This window comes from Rhipicephalus sanguineus, chromosome 6 (assembly GCF_013339695.2).
Source record: "Rhipicephalus sanguineus isolate Rsan-2018 chromosome 6, BIME_Rsan_1.4, whole genome shotgun sequence".
Lineage (NCBI taxonomy): Eukaryota > Metazoa > Arthropoda > Arachnida > Ixodida > Ixodidae > Rhipicephalus > Rhipicephalus sanguineus.
This window is the reverse complement of record NC_051181.1, coordinates 100,551,798-100,569,452: the sequence shown is the minus strand read 5'-3', so window position 1 is coordinate 100,569,452 and position 17,655 is coordinate 100,551,798. Positions and strand designations below refer to the sequence as shown.

General features: G+C 47.3%; 2 protein-coding genes across 4 annotated transcripts in view; both read left to right on the top strand.

Annotated features, from left to right (window-relative positions):
• Positions 1-13,177, top strand: part of LOC119396029 (protein downstream neighbor of Son) — a 41,473-nt gene extending 28,296 nt beyond the window's left edge. Inside the window, exons 9-11 of the mRNA XM_037663069.2 lie at positions 445-546; positions 2,690-2,879; positions 6,403-13,177. Of these exons, the coding sequence (XP_037518997.1) occupies positions 445-546; positions 2,690-2,879; positions 6,403-6,747 (637 nt within the window). The 3' untranslated portion in view covers positions 6,748-13,177. The remainder of the gene's footprint in view (positions 1-444; positions 547-2,689; positions 2,880-6,402) is intronic.
• A 1,112-nt stretch (positions 13,178-14,289) lies between these two features.
• Positions 14,290-17,655, top strand: part of LOC119396027 (trithorax group protein osa) — a 199,653-nt gene continuing 196,287 nt past the window's right edge. For 2 of the 3 annotated variants that reach the window (XM_049416875.1, XM_049416873.1), the window contains exon 1: positions 14,290-16,061. In XM_049416875.1, coding sequence (XP_049272832.1) covers positions 15,180-16,061 — 882 coding nt within the window. In that variant the 5' untranslated portion in view covers positions 14,290-15,179. The remainder of the gene's footprint in view (positions 16,062-17,655) is intronic. The other variant, XM_049416874.1, reaches the window with a different exon arrangement.

The window sequence follows — 17,655 nt, the reverse complement described above, 5'->3', positions numbered from 1 at the left end:
CACAGCGAAGGCGCAAGTGTACCTTCCGTCCCTGTAGCCCGGCTAGGCCACGGTCTCCTGTAAGGCACCATAATTGACCCTTTCGGGAGACGTGGGTCTTCGCGTCCTTTGTGACCAGCAGACAGTCGTCGTTCCACCATCCGGTACCACCCCCTCCGTGTTGGCGCAGGCACGCCGGCCGCGGGGCGGGTAACAATATGAAGGTATTCGGCGAACGTACGAAGTTCGACCCCAACAGATGTGTTCTAGGTCAAATCGTTATTTTCTAAATAGGTAGTTATAATTTGTAAATAGATTGGTTGTAAGTGTGCAGCATATAGCACTACTGAAACGATCTTGGCAAAGCTGCGGGCTGGTGATGGTGTAATGGTACAATGCTGGTAATATGTACTATTTTTTTGTTTGTTTTCACTTTTATGCTGATGGTACGCACCATATTTGCAGCCAAGAGGACAATGCACCAGAAGAGGAAACGGTGACCTGGCTGGAAAGCTTGGGCCTCAGCCAAGCAGATTTTCCATCTCTCAACACAACACGGAACAAAATGTATCCTTTCAAGGTTCTTTATTTTTATCAGTTGTGTTGATGTGCTGTTGGCAGCGGCACCGCGTTTTCTTTAAATTAGAGGGACCCTGTAATGGTTTTGACGATTTTGTATAAACGCATTGAGCCAATAAAGAGAGTCCTAAGAATCATTTGCAGACCGATTTAAGCTCTCTGCGTCAAGTACATAATTTATTACAAGACTTTAAGCATGTGAATCGCTGCAGATCACAGCAGCTCAGCCGAATGAGTTTTCAACTTCCAGCATCCTTTTTACATAGCATTGTTCTATGATACATAGCACTGGTGATTGATTCGATATGTACCGTCTTCATACGTCACTGAACATTTGATGGACAGTGAGCATTGCCTGCCTGTGTTAAAATGTGCTCTGTGTTGACGTGAGCTGCCCGGCACTGTTTATCTTGAGGTTTCTATTCACTATTCTCGGACACCACGAATTGCCCTAGCTGAGTTGTGTGCTGCGAATCTAGCGATTGGTGACTTGTAAAGCCATGACATCGTGTGAGGTGTGTAAAGCATCTGGCGAGTGGAGTCGTCAACTTGTCGCTGCAGTGAACGTCAGGCTCTCGCTGTCCAATCAACGCCAGGATCCACGCATCTGCAGCTGTAACTTCATCCCTTAAGACACATCCACATTGCCCTAGCTTACGCTTATTGGTGATCGTTCTCAAATACTTTTCGTTTGTCCGTATGCCTTTGCAGATTGTTGCCAGACAGGACAATAAAATAAGAACGGCTGGTAGCGTGGTGGCACCTGGTGTAGCAGATCTCGGCCCTTTCCGTGCGCTTTCTCTGTTGCCCTACTGTTGAAATTAATCCGGAGTCTTCCTCTATGGCGTCCCTCATAATCATATCGTGGTTTTGGCAGGTAAAACATGGCATTTAATTATTTCAACGGCGCTCTTGAGACATGGGACACAAAGCAATAAAAGGCATGAATGTGGATGGGTGCAGAAATTCAAGCATCCGTGTTTATGCTTTGTATTAATTTGCATTTGTTTGTGTTTCAAGAGCACCGTCGTTGAAAGGATAACACACACTGAAATGCCCTACTCAATTGTCTCTTCAGCATATGCAGGGAGGCATTGCTTGCACACCCGCCCTGGTGTTCCTAAGCAGTTGTGTACATGCCATGCTGCTGTGTTGCGAACACTGGCATTTATCCGTGGTTCCTAACTTCTGCACCATCAAGGACTGGTGCAGAACATCCGACTGCACAAGTCGTGTAGGGTGCAAGCTTTGAAGGCAGGCAACTGGCCCATAAGGTTGCATACATGCGAACTGCAGCAGCACCAAACTCTCCTGGGCATTCATTGGCTAGCTGCTTGCTCCTAAGTTCGCATGCTACTTGATACCTGTGGTGGAAAGATGTCTGACGTCTGTTGCCATGGCCATTAGTTGTGGACCTGCGAACTCTAATCTTGCAGTCGTTGTCATACCCATCTAAAGTGTGAAAGTGCGTGCCCAGAAAGGTGTCGACATATGTGGATAGCGCCCGAGTCTGTGTAGCAAGGTGACAACACAGATGTAACTTGTGTGCTTTCGCTAGATGCCTCTGCCTTGCCTGGGTGTGCCATGCCTACGCTGTACTCGGGCTGTACTCATGGATGGAAATGCAGCAATTCAGGGCTAAGCAATGCACGTACTTTCGTTGCCGCAGTCTTCAATTCATGTCACATTGGCGTATTTACGACTGCAATGCTTATATCGGAGCTGATGTTACTTTTAGGGGCCAGATGAGCAGTGACATGATGTGGTTACCTCAAGCAATGGGTGCATACAAGTTGCTACACGGAAAGTTTTGATGTCATGTTTCAATCCGTGAGCATTGTACCTACATAAATACAGCTGTAGAAGCGGGGATGGCTGCTTTGGTAGCCTATGGTAAGTCCCATGCAGATAACAGAAGGATATTGATTCAGCTGCGAAAAAGCTATTTCAAGAAAGCTTAAGGGTACTTACGTAGACAATGAATGCAAGCTCTTGCAATCAACTGCCTTGAGAGCTAGTGTCTTCTGCATAGCTGGCAACATTTACCAATGCTTTGCACTAAAGACACTTCGTGATTGCCAGCGTTTTCACTTTCCCGTGAGCTTTTCCTTGACCCCGACTTGTCAACCAGGCTGGACGAGAGCAGGGACGACCGCAGGCCTAGGTCACTGGTGTTTGTCGAGCGAGGCGAAACGCTGGCGCTGTTCAACTTCCTTCTCAACAGCCGCGCCTGTGTCTGTCCCACGGGGCCCCTGGCCGGTGTGCCCCCAACACTCATCTCCCCTGTGGCCTTCCATGGAGCCAGTTTGCGGTCACTCAAGGCAAGTTGCGTGCAGTGATAGCTACCAAGTCTCATTAAACGTGTTGTGATGGCTTGGGCTGTGTTGCCATCACTGCTCTGTTCATAGGCGTGTGCAGGGGGGGGGGGGGGGGGCGAGAAGAGGTGCGCAAAGGCAGCCGCATACATTGACATAATAGGGAGGGGGGCGCTGCGACGAACCTTCGCCCCCTCTGAAGGGGAACCCTGCGCACGCTTATGGCTCTGTTCCTGGGCATATGACCATCGATTCAATTCCTTGTGACAGTGTAAGGCTTGTGTGCTTTGGTGTTTAGTGGGCATCAGGCTACTCAGTTCCGTGGTGCCCAATTGGGTACATTGCTTTTAAGTATTTTCAGAGTTAACACGGAAGCAGTTACAGAAAGTAATTGTTTTGGATATATAGTTTCATGTGTGTGGAACCGAATAGAAGTGGTTTAAATGCATTATTGTCGTTGGCCTTTGCGAAAGCTGACAAGTTTGCTCAAGACCAATGCGACAGATGACATAAGGTCAAGATGCGCCTTCAACATGCCAGTCTCTAATGTCATGTTAAATCTTAATACAGTTACAGTCGCCAACCGATTATCCGGACCTGGCAGGGACCGCGCAATAGTCTGAATAATCGAACAGTCCCAAAGAATAGTTACGACATGAAAATGAATGTTTGAGGCCCGTGTACTTAGATTTAGGTGCACGTTAAAGAACCCCAGGCGGTCGAAATTTTTGGAGCCCTCCACTACGGCGTCTCTCATAATCATATGGTGGTTTTGGGACATTAAACCCTAGATATTATTATTGACATGAAAATGAAATTTATTTGGATTAGAGCAGCTGAACAAATCCCTGATGATGCCTTGCTTCATGCTGTGCTTCGGGGCGAGCAGATTTGGTTGTATTTGGGCTACAGTAACATAGTCAGCATGTTGGCAATTGCTGCTTCCGACTGGTGCGAGCGGCACAGTTGGTAGCTCCATGGCACCAAGCAAACAAAACCTCATGCAGATTGCAAAAGGATGCATGCAACGTCTGATCTGTTTTGTACGATTTAACAACGTGGTGTGGGGTTTTTTAATCTGCACTGACATCACAGTGCGTGAGCCTCCAGCATTTAGTCTCCATTGAAACGCTACCGCTGCGGCCGCGATCGAACTTGCTTGTTTCAGGTCAGTAGCCGTGCACCGTAACCACCATAACCACCGAGTGCTACAGAGCAACCACGACAGCAGATAACATTGGACACACACGACGGCTCAAAAATACTTGACAAACCACCATCGTGACCACGTGCGGAATGACAACCAGAAAAACGAATGCACAAAAAAAAACCTACCAACGTATTAATGATGACAATAAGGCCAACTGAAAAAGAAAAGTTGCGTCCACTAGACAATTTTGCCAGCCAAGGAAGATCGGACACTGCCTCTGAAACTGGAAGATTGTGCGCACTTCCAATCTTGGAGGCAACACAACTAGCCACTGGAAGCCAAACTTGACCAAGCCAACGGAAAATCCAACATGGCGGCTTTCAAAATCGAGGGGCATGGCTCGAAATGAGCGATTTAGCCCGGAAAATCGAAATTCGTCCAAAAAATTAGTCGCGAAAATGCATTAGTGATATGGAAACCTGGACGGTGCATTTATGAAGTCCAAAATATCCAACAATTCCGAAATTTTGGGGTCCGGAAAATCCGTCGGCGACTGTAAACCTCGGTATAACGAACGACGTAAAATGTGCGATCGACTTTGTAACGTCGAAACTTCGTTAAGTTGAAATTTGACCTTTTCGTAAAGTTTAGTTGCCGAAGGATTCATTTGTACTTGGAATGTGCTGCAAGAATGTTTGAATAATGGAGCAGCACACAAAAAAAAGTACTTTACATGAATAGTTAGGCTTGTTGAGCCGGATGTTCGGTAGACACAATTCAGTGCTGTGCCAGTGAAGTCGCCTTCAAAGCACCCCGTTTGTCATACGTGAAGCCTAAGAAACACAGGTCCAGTGCGAAGTAGTAATATGGATTAAGTGAAGCTGTTGTGACTACAGTAGAACCTTGGTGATACAAACCCAGCTGATATGAATTTCGGTCTGATCATTGTGTCCAATGGGCCAAAATTCTAAAGTTCCAAACACTTTTTCATGTCGCGACTGACGATACAAACTTAGGTACTAAAACCGTCGAGCGACGGCTGGCAGCAGCATGCTCCGGAAGTATGCGTGGCGAGCACACACGAATTGAAAACGGAACTACCGTTTGCTGCAACCGTTGCGCATGAGACCATGGTCGCTGTCGACACGATAATATATGATCGTGTCAGCATGTTGCTAATAGTTATGTTGCCAATGATCGCAATCATTAGCAACATGACTGAGAGCTCGCTGCGTTTTCCGCTACCACCTTTATGGCTAGTCACGCTTGTTATATACCAGTGGCACACGGGTTCTTGGATGGCCTTCCAATGGATAGTCCATTGACTGAAAGGTCAAGCTCGAGCTGCTGCACGGGTGGTTTTGAAGGCTGTCGAGTCAATAGTTTATAGAATCAACGGAGCACTCTACAACTCGATCGAAACCCTGAAGGCCTTAGACCAAGGGAAGCAGAAACAGCACGAATGTGCCCTCTTGTTTATAGTGTGCTCGTATTCACGATTGGAAAAAAAAAAACCTAACCAGCAAACTCTAAAACATAGTATACCTGAGTGTTATCAATTATTAAAGTATTTTTGGGCCACTTGAAATGTCGCAGCACACTCTGAAACATGTAAACACACTCTCAGAGCAGCAACGCATAGAGTGGCTCGAATGTTGATACAATTTCGCTACTCAAGAACTTAAAAGCTAACCATACATTTTATTGAAATTGCGGAAAGGCACGCTTTGTCGTACGATGATAAAAAACTCGTGCTCTTCTCTGGACATGCAGTTATAAAACTGAAATTCTTCATCACATTGAAAGTCTTTATATTGAGGTTTGTGTATGTGTTAAGGTCAGTGTCAGTGGTTTTTAAGACAAGAAATATGAGGACCTGTATACTCTCTCCACTTGCATGGAGACTCTGCGCTCATCATCGAACTGGGAGATAAATGTTTGTTTGTTCATACCTTCCCATTTGGTGATGAGAACAGACTTGAAAAGCACTTTCGTGCTTTAATGATGTTTCGGTCTAAAGAGGTTAAACGGGCACAGAACAAAAGTAAGTCGAGCTGTATTATGGTGAATAATATATTTCTCGAATACAGTGAAAATTACTCATGTTCAAAGGAAGCTTGATAAGCCAGAAAAGATGAAGAACACGGAGTGGTTGTGGTGCTGCCTGGAGATTCATTCGCACCCTAGTCTCATTAGTCTCCTTGATGTCATGGGTTTTGTAATCTACTTGTTTCGAGCTAGCTGTTTAAGTGGCAAAGGAAGACTACATTCTTATGGAACTGGGCGTTCAGATAGGTGGTTGTAGCAAATGCCAAGAACTTTGACGAATAAGAATTGCTTGAAGTGCACACACTAATGTGCTCTTTCTCTCGTCGTTAGGTGCGGCAAGGCTGGGTCAAGCAAAAGGACACGGAAGTGCACATGGTAGAGATGAGTGGACCCATCCTTCCCAGCGCACTGCATGGCCTGTGTACTCTGTTTGGAAGTAGCCAGGAGAAGGGTGCCTTCTCGTTCGTGACTGCGCCCGACACTCCCACGGCGGCCTTCAACGCCTTCCAGCCTCAGCCGGCTGCTGCACCCGCCGCCTTTGCGACAGAGGCACTCAAGGACTGTGGTCTGTCGCTGCCCTTCGTGCAGCAGGTTTGCGGGAAGCCCAACGGACCTACGCCCGTGCTCACCCACGTCCAAGTCGACGACGGCAGCTATGACATCGGTTGCCGCTAGAAAGCCCGGCTTTGAGCCGGAGAACTGGTTAAGAAACTCGGTGTTTCCTGTTGTTGTTGTTGCTTGTGCCATCACAATTGGACTGTCGGGGCAGCCGTGTTGCACATAGTACAGCCTGTGTGCGTTTGCAAACAGGACTTGTTGCCTTTCGAGCGTCGAGGGACCCACTCCTATGCCTGTGACGAGAGGACATTGTACTTTGGCTCGTTGCATTTCTGCATTTGGGCCGAGGCAGGCGTTGAGTAACAGTCTGAAGAATAATGAATGGCACCTTACTGGCGTTTTTATTGGGACTATTGTCTTTGTGCTCAAATGCTTATTTTGGGTGACAGTGAGGGATCTGTGAAAGCCCCTTTTGTTTTTCTTTTTCACTACGTTTCGAAGGCTCTGGCAGGTGTCTCGCTGAGCTATGACATGGGTGTTCATCTCGTTGGCTTCAGTGTAGTTCCCCGCATCAGTGTGAAGGCGATGAGATGTTGCGAGGCTGTGGTTGTCGGCTCGTGTAGTACACTCAAACCTCATTATAACAAACATGGATATAACGAATTATCAGTTATAACGAAGTAAATGAAGAATAGTCTTGTCATAGCTACAGTGTTAAAAATAAACGTTTATAACGAATTTTCGAATATAACGAAGTTATTTTCGTGGCAGATGCGACTGTTATAATGAGGTGTGAGTGTACTCGCAACGAACACTCTTTGCTCATATATACGGCAACAATACACAGGTTGACTTGCATAGTAATATGGAGGCAACATTCTAATGACTCATTTGTGTATAAAGGTGCAAAGACACCAAAAAAGTAGTTCTTTATATCTGTTGTCCAACAAAGCGGCGATAAAGCTGTGCATCACCTAATTTTATTTACAACCTGAGAGAGAAAAACTGGCGACTGTGGCCACAAAGAGTCAATATTTATTAGAAACGGTACAGTTAACAGTGGGTGTCGAGGGGTAAGGGCGTGCTAGCGTTGTGGTATTGCTCAAAGCCAGTTTTCTTACGAAGGTCGCAAAGCATTAGCACATCTCTAGAATGAGTGTGCACATGCCTGTATGCCACTTCTTGGTCAAATGACCGGACTAGGAAAGTACTGTCGGCCAAAGAGCTCTGTCACGGTTGTAGAACCAAAAAGCGTATCACTGTCGTAACTCTTTGGTGTAGTGCGGTGCATTGTATGCAGCTTCTACTAAAGGAATTAACTGCTAGCATTGCCAGTGCAGGAAGTCTTCACAAACACCTGCACATTATGGGGTGTGGATGAGCACATTCTCAGTAATGTTTATGTTGGTGAACCACATTCATGGCCTCTACTGCACTTTGGGAAACTATGTTGGATCTCGATATAGTGTATGTGGAATGGAGGACTGTTCGATGTAATGTAGCAAATTGTAAATATTTCTCAGCGATATCAGCATCTTCACAACACCTGCTTATAACAAATATAGGATGTATCGAATGTATTTTAGTGTCAAACATGGCTTCGTTATAACGAGGGTTCACTGTACTGAAGTGGAGCGAAGGTGCATTGTATTTGCCATCTTTTTTTATTTTTCGTTGTGAACTTCAGTTTTGTCTGAGAGCTAATACTAGTAAAACTTTAATGTGAGTGATGTGCTATCTGAATGGTGTGTCTGGTACTTGAGGTGCATACGGGAAACTCTTGTCTTGTGGTGTGATGCTACGTTGCTTGTTGTACGACACCCATGAACTTGCCTGTGACACCGCGTGTACTGTCCCTTGCCACAGACACCTTACACTGCCTGACGACTGTTATGTACGTTTTGCACTTGCCGTGTTTGTTATTGAACATTTGTGTTCTGTCTGTTTTAGTTGTGTGTAATGAGATGCCTGTGTATAGTCCGTTATTTTGGGGTGCAGGAAGCAGCTGTTCCTTGCATCTGTTTGTGGCCGTTGCGACCGCATTTCGATGGAGGCGAAATGCTAGAGGCCCATGTACTTAGATTTAGGTGCACGCTAAAGAACAGCAGATGGTCAAAATTTCCAGAGCCCTCCACTGCGGCATTCCTCATAATCATATCGTGGTTTTGTGATGTAAAATCTCAACAAATATTACTGTATTGCATCTGCTTGTCACAAAAAACGAAGCACGGGTTGCAGTGCTTCATTTATTTGAGGAATAGTAATGTTATACAGTTGAAACCCGCAATAACGAAATCGGCGGGGAAAGCACAAAATTTCGCTTTTGCGGGAATTTCGTTGGCGCGGGAATGCGGCAGAAAAGACATGGAATTTACAGAAAAACGCTTTTATTTCCAAAAGTCAGTAAGTTTGCTTTGGCGGGCCTTGCCATGCAGCAATTTCATGCCTCTCGACCGGGAATCTCGTTTGCCACGGCACAAAGTTCCCCCCGCGCACTGGTCAGTGACGGCGGCACTGCGCTGTCATACCGTCATCAAGTGCGCCTACAGGCGAACCTTCTTCCGGCTCCGCTGGATCAGCGCGGATCAGCGCAGAATCGTGGACAGCGAGGTGCACGCAACGCCGCATTCTTCGGCGATGTCTGTTTTTTTTTCCTACCCTTTTCCACCTCACTGATGATTGCAGCCTTATCTTCCAGCGTGATGAACTTCCGCTTTTTCGTTGGAGGTGGCATCTTCGCAGGCAGCGAAATCGGACGAAGCAATCGCAACGCCCAGTTCACGTTGCACAAAGCGACCAAGCAAACGCTCCACAAATGGCTCCACACACGCGACCAAGTGCGCGCAAAGCCGACAAAGCCAAGCACAGAGCCAAGCGATAGTTTTGCACAAGTGTAGCATGAATGCATTTCAGCAGTTTTTAATTTGGTAATGTTGCGAGAGTAGATTATTTGCGCACTCGTGTTTCAAAAATTTCGTTAATGAGGGACTGCGGTATGAATATCTTTCGTAGTTGCGAGTTACGAAATGCATTGACTCCTATGGGCGTTCGCCGGTGCTCCGAAAATATTTCGTTGCGGTGAGAATTTCGTTCCCTCGGGATTTCGTTATCGCGGGTTTCGACTGTATCAGTTTTGTGCAGTTGTAGTGTGAGCACGTGTCATTACTAGACGAATGAAGTTACGGTGGTTACTTGTTCTAGAAAGCTGTCACAGTCATCACCTCCATATCAAATGTGCAAACTTAAGTGCACCCAATATTTGAGAAAAATTTTATGCGTAGTCGGCAAAGGAGGGTCTTACCTGTTTTTCTAGTGAAAAATGAGAGCTTGTTGCTGTGGGATTAAATGGAGTAGCAGTCTCCATGTGTGCCATGATAGCACTTTCGCAACGTCAAAGATGGAATTGGAGAGTAAGCAAAAAATTGGGAAATCTGTGAAGCTTTCAGTAGCTATGCACCATTGAAAAAATGGAAAAGCTGCCAGTATATTCTTGGTTTACATCTGTACCGAAATGTTTTTTTTTAACCTTTGCCAAGGAGGCACTGACATGCTGCTTGCAGTGCACTGACCCTCCACAGTGGCACGAGGTCACGGGTTCAATACCTAACTATGCATGTTGGCTGCAATGGAATGCGAAATGCTTGTGAACTCAGGTGTAGGTGCAATTTAAAGAAGAAAAACCCAGATGGTCGAAATTAACTGTATTGCCCACCCCCTGCAGCGTTTTCTGTATGGACAGTATATATATATATTTTGATAAAACTGCTTGGTCAGCAAGTTGTGGTGTGTAAGGACTTTTGAGACGCCGTGATAGAGTGGGCTACATTTATGAAGAGTGACCAAAGACACTTGTTTGCTGTAAAACGCGTGTGTGTGTAGTTGAATGCAACTGGCACCTTTAGAAGGATTCGTGAAATGAAGACGCATGCTCACTTGCAAATGAAAGTGGTGCCTTGTGGTTGCCATGCCAACATAGGGGAAAATGCTCTGCAATGGACACCGTAACGCTCTTTTTCGAGGCAGAAGACTGGCCGTAAGCAAATGGCACGTCCTTTTTTCAGCGAAACTGGAACAATATCTGCACTGGATAAGAGCAGTGAGAATCCGAACTTGCATAGAAACGCAGCAGTAGAAGCTTCTAAGCAAGTTGACGTGGTGTCTGAACGTGAGTATGTAATGTGTAGGTTCGGGAACAATTGCAAGAAAAAGAACTGAGGTAGGCTTACGCCAAGTAAGGTCTAGAAGTAAAACCTTAGAGGGCCCCTAAACCACCCCGAGGCCGAAATTTAGTTGCAATGTATCAGTTGTGCACGAGTACAACGAACGTGTAGCTGCGAGAATTTTCCGAAGGGGCGCCATAATAGTGGAATTACACGGGTTTCATGATAAAAAGATTGGCCCTCACTCGTTTTGCACTTTCCTTTGTTAGACTACGTTCGTCGGCTGGTATCTCCTCGCAGAGTTCTCTTCCTTGTGTTGTTCAGCATATGGCGGTGAAGAGCACCTGCTACCTACTAGCGACCGGCAGGCACTTGTTTGACAAATTGACAGTGTTTGTTCCAGTTGATGTTGTGGGAGCACTAGAGATGTTGGAAAAGCCCAGAGAGGAGCATGGGATTGTTTTTTTGATATCGGGGTGCGCTTGCTGTGCGTAGCGCTGCCCTGCTTGGCATTGTTGATAGGGGCTGTATTTTGAACTCGCATCTTTACTTGAATCGTTAAAAAATAACGGAGGTGGTTTAGGGGCCCTTTAAAAGAACGACTAAATTGCTAACTGCATAGTTAAGGCGTATGGAATCTTGTAGCTTTGATTGAACAGCTTGTCTTGTTTTGAATGGGTTGTGAGTGTGTATATTTAAAAAAGTAAAAAAAAAATGGAATGGATGCTTGTGTACTGTATAAAGCTTTATGAACTTCCATGTGGGTGAAGTATTGTCTAATTTTTGTGTTTGTAATATGCTGGTGTTTCTCTTTACATTTTTGATAGGGTTGAATCCTGTGCGTTGCAAACAAAGCGCACGTTTTGGCTTTACTGTTGCCGTGTGTTTCGGCACACCATCAACACGTGTAAATATGTGAATGGTGCATCTTGCATGGTTTTGTGCAGTTTCAAAGGGTATGGTGAATTTTACTGTAGACTACAATTTTGTTGGCTCACAATTGCGTCTTCCTCTTTTCATGGCCCGTTTTAATTATGGACGTGGTGTGTTTCACTGGTTTTAGCTATGCAATTGGTAAATACTTACATGAACTCATGAACCATATAGCTTTCATTTCATCTCTAGTTTAAGACTGAAATTGTGTGTCTCCTAACCTTTTCGTGCAAGTTTCTCACGCGTGCTTGAGGTGTAGCTGATTCTTGAAATATGAATGCAATTCTCATTCATTATATATACACAGTGTCCGTGTTTATGTCTGCGTAGGCTGGCGTGCATCTGTTCATATTGTCAAGACATCGTTGCTCATGTGTACTGCGGTCTCGTTTCCTCGTAAAAATGGTATGATTGTAGAATGTGCGGTAGTGTTAACATTATGTGGTGGTATTAACAGTACATTCGGTCAGGCCGAAATGTAGCACTGCAAACCCATTCGTGTCGGCCTTTCGGAGCGCTGTTCTCTCCTCTCGTAAGCACTGAGACGGAGATTTTTTTCGCCTTCAACCCGAGAGCGTGATCGAGAAGCGCTTGAGTTCGTGTGACGTGGCTGTTGCGACATTTGTTGTTGGTGGACATTTGCTCGGACAAATTTTCCAACCTGAAGTTTCGGCCGTGTTGTTGCAGCCAAGGGCCCCCGCGTGCGCTAGGATCCGGCCGAATGTACCATGGGGTGGTTGAGGTGGTGGTGTCATTGAACTGAGTGTTTATAGCTTCAGTTGTTTGTCAATATTCAATGCATGTGTCTATGGTACAGTCTCATCTTTTTTCTCTACCTCTCTGTGCTTTCACGGTTCATTAAGATGTCGGCTGCCTCGCAAAGCGGCTAGTCATAGTTCAAAACTATGGTCTTCCAACCAAATGACTGGCTTTGGGGTTTGCAAGCACTGCCTCAAGGGACATTGTATAAAGATCATTAGTACAAATTGGTGGTGTTTCTCGGCTTCATCTCCAATCATTTTGGCCATCAACATTCGAGGAAGCCTCACATACAAAGCATAGTTTACATAGCCATTTTCATCCGTTAGAGGTTAGCTTCTCCTTAATTTGTCGTCACAGATCGCCCATGTCACTGGTCTCAGCCGCAGGCTGTTTGCATTCTGAATGTTTTGGGCAACTTGTAATGACAAACCAAAGAGACCCTTACGATAAAGCCACTTGTATTTGACCAATGTGAGTGTGTTAATTTGTGACTTGAAAAGCGGTCTTTCAATGCATGAACTCTTCATCTCGCGAAAAAAGTCTAGTTAGTCGTGTTGTCTTGTCTTCACTTCATCTCCCCATGCTGCACTTTTCACCTTCTCAGCACTGATGGGTATGTTTGGGTGGGAGTTTTGCGTTGTAGTTTTGTTTACATCATACGTGGGCTGAAATAAACTATTTATTATACTGTATGGATTTTGTTGCATTTTCATTTTATTCATGCCTAAGCCAAGTTCATTAGGCTGATTGTCTCGGCAAGTTTACTTGTGGAACAACTTGCTGCATGCATTTTATGAGCTCTACTTGCGATGGCTTTAACAGAGCTAAACTGCGGCATCTCGTTCGATATATATGTATACAATGAACCTCAAATATGTATATAGTCAATTAAAGGCAGAACTTGCAGACCAAATTTCTTCCAAATAGGAACCAAGGCCCCTTCTGAAGATGTGCTGTAAACACTTTTCGAAACTATTCTTGACACTCTTGTAACTACAGTGAGCGTTTGGGGGCCATATCGAGTTAGCTTTGTGCCAAGACGTAATATATTTCATTGCTCAATAGAAAAATTCTCGGGGTCGAACGTAGAGGCGTTTCAGAAAAACATTAGATTATCAGTGATGGAAATAATTTCATAGTCTTGATTAGCCTCGCTCGAAGCGATTCTGGGAATCGTTGCGTTTCGGCGTCCACGAACCGTAGCATGTCACGAGTCTCTCTGGATCTCCCAGCCAGACTGCTGACGTCGCAAAAAATGTTCGCATATTACCAGCGCAATTTTCAAAGGCTCTCTCGTCTACTTAATGCCCGGCACAGCGTGCGCGTGTGCCGTTTATTCCGATGCCGCAATAAAGGAGAAGCGCAGTGCGCATTATTTCGTACGAGCGAACGACGGAACGAGCTTTTTTCCAAGGGTTTAAACTCGCCGCCGCGCGCGCGGGGTTGGAAAGAATCGGAGCGAATTGCGTCTATTTGCGTTTAAACCTCCTCAACAATGACAGTTACGAGCGCAGCGGAGAAAAAGAGTGAGCGCGCCCACTTCTCCTAGTTCCCGAAGAACAAAAAGAGGAGGTAGAAAAGAACGATAAGGAAGAAAAAAAAAGCGCGTGACAGCTCGGCGCCTTGAGAAGCTAGAAGGAAAACGCCGGCGCGCGCAATCACGAGGGGCACCGGCGAATACCACGCCTCCCCTGGCGATAAACGATTTAGCGGGAAAAACAACTTGAGGAGATGCAGATCGGCCAGTGCGATTCATGTGTGCGTGGATTTCGCCGGTGCACAAGGCTTTCCGACGTATTGACCGAGGAGCGGCCGATCGTTGCGTTGGACGGTGGCGCCGCCTGCGTTTGGCCCGCAGCGGGTCACAGCGTACGCCTCCTGAGTGACGCGTTTCCTGGCATTACACCGCATTTAAGCTGACCATCACGGCGAAGAAAAGTTTATGCGCGCACGAGTGCGATGCGAGATGGCCCGTCTTGACGTGTTTGACGGCTGACAGCGCTCGAAAATTTGGCCCGAAACGGCAAAGTGGAGAAAAAGTTCACAAAAAGAGCCACCGTCGGCAGTATTCGCACATGAGTCACTGCGCGGTGTTGTCGCGAGTGCTTTCTTTCGTTAATCACCAAAGAGAGCTTTACGGCGTTCGAAAAGTGAACGTAAGGCTGAAGGGGCATTTATTAGAGCTTTCGCCACGTTTTTTCCGAGCTGAAATACGTTTTCTATCGCTGTAGCGAGCGAAAATACCGGACCGCAGCGCCCCCCGCGATGCGCGCCTTCCGCGGCCGCGGTTAATTGCAAAAAAGTAGTCCCTCGCGTCGAAAATTTATGTCGGTTGCGGGTCGATGCGCGGTGGTGTGTGCCAGTCGGACCAACTATTTGAAGTGGATTATTGGATCAAGTGGACATCGACGGTGATCGGTGACCCTGTGTGGACGAGACAAGCGTGCGGAGGGATTCCGTTATCCTTACTTTCCTTCTCACAGATGTTCCCGCTTTCGAAGTGGCCAGAATAATTGTGTGCGTGCGGTTGATAAGGCCATGCCCGTGTAAGCATCGTTTTGCGGCTTTCCAGGCCAAAACACGTGGTGACTGTGAGCATCATCGGGGTCCGAGATGCGCGGCGGACCTCCGGGGAGCCGGATTACGTGCGCCGCGTGAGGATGCGACCGTTCAGGGTGTGGGCTTAGTGGCAGTATGGCAGCGCCAGCGCAGAGCCTGCTGAATTGTGAACAAAAAACGGCAGACAGCGCGGAGCTGCCTCCTCCCGGATCCGGCGGAGGACTCAAGAATGGTGCTTCGGGCGAAGAGCTCAGCGCGGACGAAATTCCGGCCGGCGTGATGGTGAACAACCGGGTGAAATCTCCGAGCAACGCCAGCGGACACATCGGCCGAGAACTGACAATGGATAACTTCCAAGATGGAGGTACCCACCAGCTGAACGCTAGGCCTAGCGCTGTCGCCGGCGATCCGGCCGCTTTTGCCGATCGACAGCGAATCGGTTCCGACTTCCGAGCCTACAATCCGAACCTAAGGGATTCGGTGATGGGAGGTGAGGAGTTCCGGAACTCTCCGGACGGCATGAATCACGTTCCGGTGCCCGGTTACGGCACGGGGTATGCGGACCGGGGAGGCTACATGGCGAGCCAACATGGCGGCTCCAATCTACCTGGGAACGCCAACGACCCTGCTCAGAGCAAGCTCTACCAGCATTACAACCAGCAGCACATGAGGCCCGGCTATCCTCAGGGCCCTCGGGCCGCGATGGGACCCATGGGGGGACCGCAGCGGCCCGGCGCGGGCTCCATGATGCCCTGCTACCCGCCGAGCGCCAACGGCGGCGCGCCGCCGCCGCAGCGTTTCCTCTCGGGACCGAGCCTGAGCCAGCAGGGTGGACCCACGCCCACGCTCAATCAGCTGCTGCAGTCGCCGAACCCACTGCACCGCTATCAAAACAGCTACGGCGAGTACAACTCCATGCACAAGGGCATGGCAGACGTGGGACAGCAGTACTCGCCGTGGGCCGGATCGCGTGGCTCCTACCCGCAGCAGATCTCCGCGCCCATGTACAGGCCCCCGGTGAGTTCCTTTTGCACGAAAAACCACGCAGTGTTGTCGCGCGATCGGGCATCTTGAGCGCCACGCGTGCCGCGCGAGCGTCGTAAACGCGCTGCGCACCACCACCACCTCGCTCCCGGTTCCTTTCGGCGTCGCCCGCAGGGCCAGCGTCGAGGTTCGAAGAAAACGACGCTTTTCCGACTGCACGAGACGTGAGCTATGGCTAAAGCTTGCACAGCTGACACGTGCTTCATATTGAAATGGTTCGTGAACGTGTTCTATGGCCCGTGCCGTTGCGCGTCCCTGTGGAAACGCGTGGTTCGCGTCTCGTTGCGCACGTGTCGCGTCCGTGCAGGCAGCGCAGGCACGCATAACGTGGTCACGGCAGCGTCCGCGTGACAAGCTCGCGCTCACCGTGTTTTACTTTGTGAAATGTGTAGATTACCAGTGCTTGTGGTTTGGCACGCACGTTTCGAAAGCGTCTCGTTAGGTCCGATGCGTTGTAAACAAAACGACTGGGATGATCGGGCACAGCCTAAAAGCATTGTGGCGTGTTTAGCTGCGTTGCCGTAAGTCCCGATGAAGTAGTGACGTTGTTTAAATGTCCTATTAAAATAGAAAACTAACGCAACAAAACACGGCGTCCCGCAAATCTTTTGTTGCTAATTACAGGAATGTTGTGACCTACATGCCCTTGATAACGTGGTAATTACGTTTTTTTTCCTATTGCAAACATGCAGAACGTCTCCAGTTCGCGTCATCAACACCCCAGAAAGTTTTGTTCCGTCGCCAGTAACACTAGTAAACCAATCGTGTTTAATTTTCAATACGTGAAGTAACAAAAACGCCGCTCCACAGCCTTGTATATCGGCTTGGGCACCTTTGTTTATCGCCAGAATAGGTTACGCCTAGATGCACTACGGCAGTGTTGACCATTTTGTCACTGTATTAAGATGGACTGCCAAAATAGCAGTATCCACATGCTAAAAGCATGGCATATTGCTGAGCTAACTTCGACGTTTAGCGGTTGCTATGCAGTTTATTGTAACATTCGCTTTAGTAGCTACCGCAGGGGGAGCTTGCCAAGCTCGATTTGTAGTCTCAACGTTGTTTCAGTATTCGTTGATAGGATGCCGCTTGAAAACTCACTTCTGCCGCTTTCGGCATTTCATGGCCATCGTGCCCACGACTACATGTAATCATCCGTTTTAACGTTGGAAAAAAGAGTTGGGTGCAGCATTGCGAACATTTATAGCGATGGGTAATGGAGAATAGCAGTATGGTTAGATGTACGTTTGTCATAAGTCTCGCATAAGCGTGAAACCTTGAAGCTTGACTGCGCATGCAAGTCTCAAGCTCTTTCCTGTATGTGAAATGCACTATCTTCAGGCAAAGCTCATTGCTGCCAGAACATCTTTGCGAGAGTTGTCAGTCTGGCTGCCTATGTATTGCATTAAGGAAACCATTTTTGTGCACTACATGCACGCTATATTTCATTTTAAATGTAGCCGGCAATGCTGTGTACCTTTCAGAGCCCCCACACGCTCACGACCAAAGCATAGCACATTGCGTAAGATGCGGTACACACCTTGTTGCACGTCGCAAAATATAGCAT